The sequence below is a fragment of the Pongo abelii genome, chromosome 16, assembly GCF_028885655.2.
Source record: "Pongo abelii isolate AG06213 chromosome 16, NHGRI_mPonAbe1-v2.0_pri, whole genome shotgun sequence".
Taxonomy (NCBI): domain Eukaryota; kingdom Metazoa; phylum Chordata; class Mammalia; order Primates; family Hominidae; genus Pongo; species Pongo abelii.
This window is the reverse complement of record NC_072001.2, coordinates 46630816-46642245: the sequence shown is the minus strand read 5'-3', so window position 1 is coordinate 46642245 and position 11430 is coordinate 46630816. Positions and strand designations below refer to the sequence as shown.

The 11430-nt window shown below is 45.4% G+C and overlaps 1 protein-coding gene across 1 annotated transcript in view; it reads left to right on the top strand.

Moving 5' to 3' along the window:
- Positions 1 to 11430, top strand: part of LOC100434832 (stereocilin-like) — a 29349-nt gene that overhangs the window by 370 nt on the left and 17549 nt on the right. Inside the window, 4 exon segments of the mRNA XM_063716632.1 lie at positions 454 to 564; positions 1263 to 10128; positions 10241 to 10349; positions 10641 to 11426. Of these exon segments, the coding sequence (XP_063572702.1) occupies positions 10289 to 10349; positions 10641 to 11426 (847 nt within the window). The 5' untranslated portion in view covers positions 454 to 564; positions 1263 to 10128; positions 10241 to 10288.

Here is an 11430-nt window from a genome sequence, read left to right as displayed (position 1 = left end):
AACTCTGCTTCTGTAGCAGGGGATGCCCAAATCCTATGAGGTATGAGAGCTTATTTCCCAAGAAGAGAAAGTCGAATCCCAGTTGTTGGGAATTAGGACAAGGTAGGCTCTTGCTTGATTTGGGCAGCCCACCAGTTTCTGCACGTTTGTTCTCTCTGAAGATTACATTTCAGACTTGAGCAGCAGGGCCTAAGCCTCAAGCTGGAGAGCTATGGGGGATCAGACAATGAGCAGGAGGCCCACAGGTGTTCACTGTCCTAACTCCCTAAAGAGGTTTATGAATTCTAAACTTCTGTTTGTATCTGCCCCTTCTAGTGTCAGCCTCTATAAAGATAAATATGTGATTTAAATAGTAGAGTTTGATGTAAACTGAGAACTATCTATTCAAAGTTATTTTTCCTAAATTTCATTACTCTATGACTAATTTGGATTAATACAATTTCCCTCTAAAAGGAAAAAAAAAAAGGCTGGGCATGGTGGCTGACGCCTGTAATCCCAGCACTTTGGGAGGCCGAGGCGGGCAGATCACGAGGTCAGAAGATCAGGATCATCCTGGCCAACATGGTGAGACCCTGTCTCTACTAAAATACAAAAAATCAGCCGGGCGTGGTGGCACATGCCTGTAGTCCCAGCTACTCGGGAGGCTGAGGCAGGAGAATTGCTTGAACCTGGGAGGCAGAGGTTGCAGTTAGCGGAGATCACGCCACTGAACTCCAGCCTCGCAACAGAACAAGACTCCGTCTCAAAACAAAGCAAAAACAGAAAAGTTAAGGGCAGATTTTTACAATTTAATATGTGTTATCTGGGGTTTCCCCCTCATATCTAGTTGAAATCAACTCAGTTTGAAAATAAGAAATTAGAGAGGAGGACTGTGTATTTGTGTGTGGTGGGCACAGGTGGGCAACAAGAGGAATTTATAACATTGGAACACAGAATTTAGGGCAAGATGTGAAAGACAGGCTTCGCTTACTTCACAATGTTGCCTAAATTTAATCCTATTCCTTCTAGTCATTCTTAGCCCTGCCTTCCCACTTATTCTCTAGGGAGGACAGGGTGAAAAGGAGGAAAATGCAGCAAGGTAGTTTCTTTAATCCTGATAAACTTGTCTATGGCAAAGAGTACACAGAATCATAAAGCTTAATTAAAAGATTAATAAAGACTTTTGTGGAAACCTAGAACACAGAAAAGCAAGGTCTTCACCAAACATTTATATATGTAGAATATTCTTAGCTCTCCAGCCTCACAATCTGTTTCCTTTGCAGTGCAGGCACTGATGAACTTGGAAGACAAGTAAAGCAATGGATGGCTTCAATATCCTTGGGCCCAGCAAAAGATAATGAAGGGAATTGTTGGAAATAGAGAATTGAAAATATAAATGTCTGTTCAGATAGAACAATGTCTATTCATTAAAATTAAAAAGTATAAGTGTCTAGGCCGGGCGCGGTGGTTCACGCCTGGCCGCACTTTGGCACACCGAGGCAGATAGATCACCTGAGGTCGGGAGTTCAAGACCAGCCTGGCTAACATGGTGAAAGCCTGTCTCTACTAAAAAATACAAAAAAAAAAAAAAAAAATTTAGCTGGGTGTGGTGGCAGATGCCTATAATCCCAGCTACTCGGGAGCCTGAGGCGGAAGAATCACTTGAACCTGGGAGGCAGAGGTTGCAGTGAGCCAAGATCGCGCCACTGCACTCCAGCCTAGGCAACAGAGTGAGACTCTGTCTCAAAAAAAAATATATATATATGTGTGTGTGTGTGTGTGTGTGTGTGTCTAATAGATACTCCTAGTAGCTGCTCAGTAGTCTGCCTCTGAGATAAGGGATATTGAAAGGGATAATGTCAAGCAAAAGAGTTAGTTCAAGCTGAGTGTGGTGATGTATGCCTCTAGTCCCAGCTATGAGCTGAGGCAGGATTGTTTGAGGCAGGGAGTTCGAGGCTGCAGCAAGCTAGGATCATACCACTGCATTCCAGCCTGGGCAACATAGCAAGACCCTATCTCTAAAAAAGAACAAAACAAGTTAGCTCAGATGCCAGTGGAGTCTGTGCTCCTTAGCTTTCTACCCTTTCCACAGCTCCTGAATCTGACTCATTTCTTGACTTTATCATTATAGCTTCCACCCTTCCTGCAACCTCTACTGCCTGATTAGAGTCCTAATTTTACCCTCTCCCTCCATGATGCATAGGTAAAGGCCTCTCTGTGGAGTAAGGAGATCTTCAGAGCTGTTAGTGTAACTAATTGAGAAGTATTGTTTCCATTGCGTGTTCTACTCATATTGCTTCTCTTGTGAACCATTAACTTTAATTGGATATTATTTTTACCTGTTTCTGGACCGAAAGTCTCTTTATTTCATTTTGCCATTGCTCAGGGCAGTGTTCAAATCAGTAAGTGTTGTACAGGTTTTTAGTGTTAGAAGGGATTTCAGAGTTAATCTATCTCCCATCAAAGCAGGAACACCTTTTAGAACATCACTGAAAGGAGGATTATCCAGGTAATGCTTAATGTTTCTAGTTATTTGGGATTTATTATCTAGAAGGGATCCCATTCCATCATTAGAAGACTTAAGTCTTTAGACATGTTTATTATTAAAAATTATATCACTTATTGAGTGTTTAACATATATGAGGATATTTATATATTTAGTATATATATACTGTATATAGAGTATGCATATTTCATAAAATAATCATATATGGAAGATAACTTCACATTTTTAGAGATCAGAAAACTAAGGCCTAAAGAAATTAAGTAAGTTAAGTAGCTTGCCCAAGAGCATATACCAAGTAAGAGGTAGAGCTAAGGTTCTAACTCGGGTTAAAAATTCTGAGTTGAGAAACAAATCAGTTGAAGCCATTTAAACAATAAAATAGCTTACTGGAGACTGGAAAGTTCAAAGGTAGTATAGCTTCAGGATTGATTTAATGTAAAAATTCACTGTTGTTAGATCTGTGGTTTTGTTTCTCTGGAATTTTCCTATCTGCACTCTCCTCCACGTGTTCTTGTTATTCTCAGACTGGCTTCACTTGGGTAGCCAGATAATTTTCTGAAGCGCCTAGGCTTGCATACCTATTTACCCATATGCAGGGGAAGAGAGCCAGTGACTCCTTTCTCAGTCAATGAACAAAATTTTTGAGCTTTGGGTCACAGTAATGGTTATTCTTGGAGTGAAGGTACTGATGGGGAGGAAGCATGAAGCATCTGGAGTGCTATAGATATGTTCCATATCTTGATCTGCATGGTGGTTACACAGGTATATATAGATGTAAAAATTCAACGACATGTTCACTTAAAATTTGGGCATTAACTGTATGTGAGTCAACCTCCATTCCTCTAAAGATATCCTGACCACCACTCTGATTGGACCAAGAAGTTAGGTCATATGCTTACGTCTGAACAAATTGTTGAGGTAAGGTGGTGGATGTGATGAAATCACTAATTAAGGCTTTCTCCTGAACTGGAGGTAAGGTCAGTAACACCCAACCTTAAGTAAGGGCTGCTACCCAAATGGGGCAGAGATGAAAGGGGGCGATAAGGTGGTAATTATAAAGTCCTCACCTAAGAGTATGTCTGGCAAAAAGGCCAAGATGGGGAAAAGGCAAATGAATTGAATGTCCAGAATAAACAAATCTATGAAGACAGAAAGTAGATTAGTGGTTTCTTGGGGGTTGGGGCGGGAGGAATTGAGACTGACAGATGATAGGTATAGGGTTTCTTTGGCAGGTGATGGAAATGTTCTGGAATTAGATAGCCTTGAATAGTTCAACAATATAATATATTTAATAACACTGAATTGGGCCAGGTGTGGTGACTCATGCTTGTAATCCCAGCAGTTTGGGAGACCGAGGCGGGCGGATCACCTTAGGTCAGGAGTTCGAGACCAGCCTGGCCAACATGGTGAAACCCCATCTCTACTAAAAATACAAAATTAGCTGGGTGTGGGGGAGCGGGTGCCTGTAATCCCAGCTCCTTGGGAGGCTGAGGCAGGAGAATTGCTTGAACCCGGGAGGTGGAGGTTGCAGTGAGCCGAGAGTGCACCACTGCACTCCAGCCTGGTCAATAAGAGTGAAACTCCGTCTCAAAAAAAAAAAAAAAAAAAAAAAAGAGCTGGACTGGAGCATCATCCATTGAACTTGTCAATCAGAATACAATAAACATCATAAAACAGAATAAGGAAGCATTATTTCGTAAATCTTACATATATTATCCACAAAGGAGATGCTCTTGAATAGTTTTGCTCAAAGTGTGGCCTGAAGATGAGCAGAATTGGTTTCATCTGGTCATTTGTTAGAAGTGTAGAATCTCTCACTAGCACAAGACTAAAAAATAATTTAAAAAATAAGTATAGAGGCCGGGCGTGGTGGCTCACGCCTGTAATCCCAGCAGTTTGGGAGGCAGAGGTGGGTGGATCACGAGGTCAGGAGTTCCAGACCAGCCTGACCAACATGGTGAAACCCTGTCTCTACTAAAAATACAAAAATCAGCCGGGCGTGGTGGCACACACCTGTAATCCCAGCTACTCAGGAGGCTGAGGCAGGAGTATCGCTTGAACCCGGGAGGTGGAGGTTGCAGTGAGCTGAGATCACACCACTGCATTCCAACCAAAAAAAAGGAAAAAGAATCTCAGGCCCCATCCCCCAGGCCTATTGAATCAGGTGATGTAGCTGCACATAAAAGATTCAGAATGGCCAGGTGTGGTGGCTCACGCCTGTAATCCCAGCACTTTGGGAGGCCGAGGCAGATGAATCATGAGGTCAGGAGTTCAAGACCAGCCTGGCCAACATGGTCAAACCCTGTCTCTAGTAAAACTACAAAAATTAGCTGGGGGCGGTGTAAGGCGCCTATAATCCCAGCTACTCAGGAGGCTGAGGCAGGAAAATAGCTTGAACCTGGCTGGCAGAGGTTGCAAAAAAAAAAAAAAGATTCATAAGGCACTGCTTCATAGGTATTTGATGAATATTCCCTCCTTCCCTTTTTCCCCCCAACACTACACAGATATACGCTCTTGACTTTCTTTTTCTTTTCTTCCCTTTTTTTCTTTTCTTCCTTTTTTCCCTCCCTCCCTCCCTTCCTTCCTTCCTTCCTTCTTTCCTTCCTTCCTTCCTTCCTTCCTTCCTTCCTTCCTTCCTTCCTTCCTTCCTTCCTCCCTTCCTTCCTTCCCTCTCCCTCTCTTCCCTGCCCCTTCTCTCTTTCTTTCTTTTTCCCACACAGAGCTGGCTGTGCAGGAGACCGGAGTTTTACTATTATTACTCAAATTAGTCTCTTCTGACATTTTTGAGATGGAGTATCACTCTGTCACCCAAGTTGCAGTGCAGTGGCACAATCTCTGCTCATTGCAACCTCCACCTCCTGGGTTTAAGTGATTCTCGTGCCTCAGCCTCCCAAGTAACTGGGACTACAGTCTCATGCCACCACACCTGGCTAATTTTTGTATTTTTAATAGAGATGGGTTTTTTGCCATGTTGGCCAGGCTGGTCTTAAACTCCTGGCCTCAAGTAATCCGCCCCTCCTTTGCCTCCCGAAGTGCTGTGATTACAGGCGTGAGCCACTGCGCCTGGCCTGAATGAAGTTTTCTAGCATACATTTTCTCTATAAGGCACATTACAACCTTCTTGCTCTTAAGAACACCACACAACTCTTTGGCATTAAGCTTAAGAGCCATTTTAAACGGTGAAATCACCAACAAACAGCCCCAAAACACAAAAAGTGTATCACTAGATAGACCTCAAAAAAGACACTGGCCAGGCACGGTGGCTCACGCCTGTAATCCCAGCACTTTGGGAGGCCGAGGCGGGCGGATCACGAGGTCAGGAGATTGAGACCATCCTGGCCAACATGGTAAAACCCCGTCTCTACTAAAAATACAAAAAATAGCGGGGGGTGGTGGCACATGCCTGTAATCCCAGCTACTCGGTAGGCTGAGGGAGGAGAATCACTTGAACCAGGGGGTCGGAGGTTGCAGTGAGCTGAGATCGCCACTGCACTCCAGTCTGGTGACACAGCAAGACTCCGTCTCAAAAAAAAAAAAAAAAAAGACACTAATATTTACACCATGAGAGCTGCAACAAGAAGGCAGAGCACTGCCTTGTTCCACCTCAGCTGGGAACGTGTTTATCAGGTGACTCCAACTTGTCAGCTCTCAATATAAGTCTGTGAATGACCATTTCAATAGCACTGTAAGTATTGATTTTGGGTTACAAACATTTAGTGACTAGGCAAATCCACAAATACAGAACTCACAAATGACAAAGACTGACTGTAAATGCTGTGGTAATTTGGAGCCTCAGGCTATTTTGACCTTGTGACACTGCCATCTCAACATGTAGTTTCTAGGTTGCCTCAACAGGGAAGAGATTGTTGGAGGCTCATTTGCTAGCTCTTAAATTATTTGATCAACCACAGTCCATTGAACAGAACTAATCACCTGAGCCCAGCTAACTGCAAGAGATCTGGGAAATGTGAGAAACACCTAGATATCTAGTAAGCAATAAATATTTCAGTTACCAAAACCAAACCAAAAAAAGAGAAAAATAATTGTACTTTACAAAGGGAGGCATCTGGCTGGGCATGGTGGCTCACGCCTGTAATCCTAGCACTTGGGAGGCCGAAGTAAGTGAATTGCCTGAGCCCAGGAGTTTGAGACCAGCCTGGGCAACATGGCGAAACCCTGTCTCTACGAAAAATACAAAAAATCAGCTGGGCGTGGTGGCGCACACCTATAATCCCAGCTACTCAGGAGGCTGAAGCATGAGAATTGCTTGAACCCAGGAGGTGGAGGTTGCAGTGAGCTGAGATCACACCACTGCACTGCAGCCTGGGCGACAGAGTGAGACTCAGTTTCAAAAAAAAAAAGGAGGCATCTGTTCTTTTTTGTTTGTTTTTTTTGAGATAGAGTTTCACTCCTGTTGCCCAGGCTGGAGTGCAGTGGTGCAATCTCGGCTCAGTGCAACCTCTGCCTTCCGGTTTCAAGCGATTCTTCTGCCTCAGCCTCCTGAGTAGCTGGGACTACAGGCACATGCCACCACGCCCAGCTAATTTTTTGTATTTTTTAGTAGAGACAGGGTTTCACCATGTTGGCCAGGATGGTCTCAATCTCTTGACCTCATGATCTGCCCGCCTCAGCCTCCCAAAGTGCTGGGATTAGAGACATGAGCCACCGCGACTGCCTAGGGAGGTATCTGTTCTTGTCAGGCAGAGAGTGTCCTGTGGGAGTTTTGGGGAGTCAGGATGTTTCCCAGTTCTCAACTCCTGTGGCTCTTCCCAGGTATACTCATTCTAACTGGCAGATCACAGAGTGTTCCAGTTATCACCAGTCTTATCCATTTCATTTTAGCAGGACATATGATTAATTTCTTGTTCTGGAGCTTTGTAATTTAAATTTGCTGGTTGTTCTGTTTGCATTTGGTCATCTGTAGGTTGGAACTTGTCTCACTCTTGTTGAACTTTATCAAATTATAAGCAATAACCAATACACTCAAATAGCCTGGTATATGTGCCATAAACCCTAAGCACTTCGCCCTCAGTTTGCACATAGTCTGAATCCTTAGCAGCAAGAGAATTGCTTAATCAATGGCTTACAACAGCAGAACGTGGACTGCCAGGAAAATTTCCATCCTGAGTTAAGGGAATCCTCATTGTTTCCCTCTCTGGTTGACTCAACTAGTTCCATATCTGTTCTGAAGGTCTTTCACTCAAGATACAACTTCCAGGTAATCATTTATGTATTCATTAGAACTCCTTTAGTTTCGAGTAGAGAAAATCATCTTGAGCTATTCTAATAATAGTAATAGTAACATTGAGTGAATGTTTATTCTGTACCAGTGTCTGGGCCATAATAAGTGTTTAATCTTTGTTGAATGAATGCTAGACATTGCACTAAGTACTTTAAATGCATTATCTAATTCTCACAAAAACTCTACACTGGGATTTTTGCTTTTTACAGTAAAAACAACAACAGCAACAACAACCACAACAACAAAAAACCAAAAACAGATTTAGAAACTGCCCCAGGACACACAGCTAGTAAATGTTGGAACCAGGGTTTGAACCTAGAGCGTCTCATTTTTTGCTACCCTATGAGGAAAGAAGGATAATTTATTATAAGAGGGTTGTTACAGAATGAAGGGCAGAAATTCGGAAGGATTACAGGATGGGCTGGAACCACAAAGCTGTTGGGAACTCAGGTCGTATTCTCCCTTGGATTCATCTGTCTGCTTTTTAGACTAGATGTGGTATCCTTGATGGGCAAAGGGAATATTGGTAAAATTACACAACAGATCATTTCACTGATCTCAACTTTTGATTTGCCTTGGAAAATCTCATCATTGCTCCCAGCTGTCTTTGTGACCTGGGTTGAGTCATTCCATTTCTTTGGGCTTCAATTCCCCTGTCTATAAAATGAGAAGTTCTTACCAGAGGCTTTCTCAGGTCTCTTCTGTGATCCTGGGAGGCCGAGGCAGGAGGATTGCTTGAGTCCAGGAGTTCGAGGGTGCAGTGAGCTAGGATCATACCACAGTATTCCAGCCTGGGCCACGGACCAAGACCCTGTCTCTAAGTAAATAAATACACAAAAATAAAACTCTGTGATCCTAAGTGAATCTTCTAGGTCAGAAGCACATTAATAATGAAGTTCCATGTGTGGATTTGAGGGAGAGAATGGGGAAGGGTTCTAGGGAAAGAAGGACAGAATACAAGTTTGGGTATAGCTTCAGTGTTGAATTGCTATTTAGAGTTGGTGTAAAGTGAAGGCCTTTGGGGAGATATAGATGGAGCATGGAAAAGACTTCTAACCCTGGCCTGGGGTGGTGGCTCAAGCCTGTAATGTCAGCACTTTGGGAGGCAGAGGTGGATGAATCACTTGAGGTCAGGAGTTCAAGACCAGCATGGGCAACATGGTGAAACCCCATCTCCACAAAAAATACAAAAATCAGCCGTGCGTGGTGGTGCATGCCTGTAGTCCTCAGCTACTTGGGAGGCTGAAGCAGGATAATCGCTTGAACCAAGGAGGCAGAAATTGCAGTGAGCCAAGATAGTGCCAGTGCACTCCAGCCTGCGTAACAGAGTGAGACTCCATCTCAAAAAAAAAAAAAAAAAAAAAAACGCGCAGTGGCTCACGCCTGTAACCCCAGCACTTTGGGAGGCTGAGGTGAGTAGATCACTTGAGGTCAGGAGTTCAAGACCAGCCTAGCCAACATGGTGAAACCCCATCTCTACCAAAAATACAAAAATTAGCCAGGTGTGGTGGCACGTGCCTGTAATCCCAGCTACTTGGGAGGCGGAGGCAGGAAAATTGCTTGAACCCCGAAGGCAGAGGTTGTGGTGGTGAGCTAGCCCCACTGCACTCCAGCCTGGGTGACAGAGAGAGATTCCGTCTCAAAACCTCCCCCCCAAAAAACAAAAAACAAAAACAACAACAAAAACGACTTCTAACCCTGACCCAGACCAGATTATTTTGAATGACATCTCTTTCTCTCTCTGTTCCATGAGCAGTTCTGTGTGTAGGGAGATCAGTCCCTGTGCATAGTGATTTAATCTGGTTTCTGTCTTCTCAGCTCAGAGTTTTTGATAGGGCTTTCACCTACTAGGCCACAGAGAAAGAACCAAATGATAGGGGATCCCAGTGGGGAAGGAAAGACCCAAACATTTGAATGGCCTAATGAGCAAATCACATTTCTCTGGGTCTGTTTCCTTATCTATAAGTGAAAAAGTTTGGTGTATGTGATCTCTGGGGTACTGCTCAGCTCTTGACACTCTGTGGTTCTGGGTAGTAGTCGAAAGCAGCTCTCCTCTGCCTGAATTCTCCATCCTTGGACTGGGCCTCTCATCTGTTTATACCTTGCTGCCCAGTTTCTTTCTCCTGGGCATCCTTTCTTCCTCAATTTCCTCAACTCCTACTTGCTTCTTAGCTCCTTCATATCCTCTTTGTTTTCTATGTTTCTGCAGAACCCCAGACTACACCCCTGATCTCCAGTTCTCCATCTCCATGTCTGCCTATTCCTTTCTGCATCACTGGCTCCTAACTCAAGCAATCTCCTTGGGTTCCTCTGAGGGGCCCCTGGGATCCCCTATCATTGGTCCCTCTCACAGAAGTGTACCCTTCTCCAGAGCCAAAGGATCAGATATTCAGCGGCTCAGGTAACAAACCTGCTGTCAGGTTACAGATTGTTTCCTGAAAGACCACACTACAGTGTCAGTGGAGCCTCAGGCTTCCTGCAGTGCCCTGCCCTCACCTGGCTATCCCACACAGGTGAGAATAACCAGAACTCACCTCCGATACCAGTGTTCACCTGGAAACATGGCTCTGAGCCTCTGGCCCCTGCTGCTGCTGCTGCTGCTGCTGTCGCTGTCCTTTGCAGGTGAGAAGAACAGTGAGCAGAACTGGGGATGAGGAGGAGGGTGGCTGGAAAAAGACTTTAAGAATGTGGAGGTGAACCTGTTAGATAGAAGGACAAAGGAGAGAGGCAGAGACTTGTGCAAAAGGAAAAAATGAGGGTTAAGAAAAGCAGGCCCAGACTTACTGTAGGGGTTCAGCTTACTATCCCCTCATCTCATCTTTAGATCCAGGTAGGGAACTGTGCTCAGGGGCAGGGTTGAGTTTGGGTTCTGTGTTCCTCTCCTTCAGTGACCTTTGGTTTCTTTCCTTACAGTGACTGTGGCCCCTACTGGGCCTCATTCCCTGGACCCTGGTCTCTCCTTCCTGAAGTCATTGCTCTCCACTCTGGACCAGGCTCCGCAGGGCTCCCTGAGCCGCTCACGGTTCTCTACATTCCTGGCCAACATTTCTTCTTCCTTTGAGCCTGGGAGAATGGGGGAAGGACCAGTAGGAGAGCCCCCACCTCTCCAGCCGCCTGCTCTCCGGCTCCATGATTTTCTAGTGACACTGAGAGGCAGCCCCGACTGGGAGCCAATGCTAGGCCTGCTAGGGGATATGCTGGCACTGCTGGGACAGGAGCAGACTCCCCGAGATTTCCTGGTGCACCAGGCAGGGGTGCTGGGTGGACTTGTGGAGGTGCTGCTGGGCGCCTTAGTTCCTGGGGGCCCCCCTACCCCAACTCGGCCCCCGTGCACCCGTGATGGGCCCTCTGACTGTGTCCTGGCTGCTGACTGGTTGCCTTCTCTGCTGCTGTTGTTAGAGGGCACACGCTGGCAAGCTCTGGTGCAGGTGCAGCCCAGTGTGGACCCCACCAATGCCACAGGCCTCGATGGGAGGGAGGCAGCTCCTCACTTTTTGCAGGGTCTGTTGGGTTTGCTTACCCCAACAGGGGAGCTAGGCTCCGAGGAGGCTCTTTGGGGCGGTCTGCTACGCACAGTGGGGGCCCCCCTCTATGCTGCCTTTCAGGAGAGGCTGCGCCGTGTCACTCACTCCCTGCAGGATGAGGTCTTTTCCATTCTGGGGCAGCCAGAGCCTGATGCCAATGGGCAGTGCCGGGGAGGTGA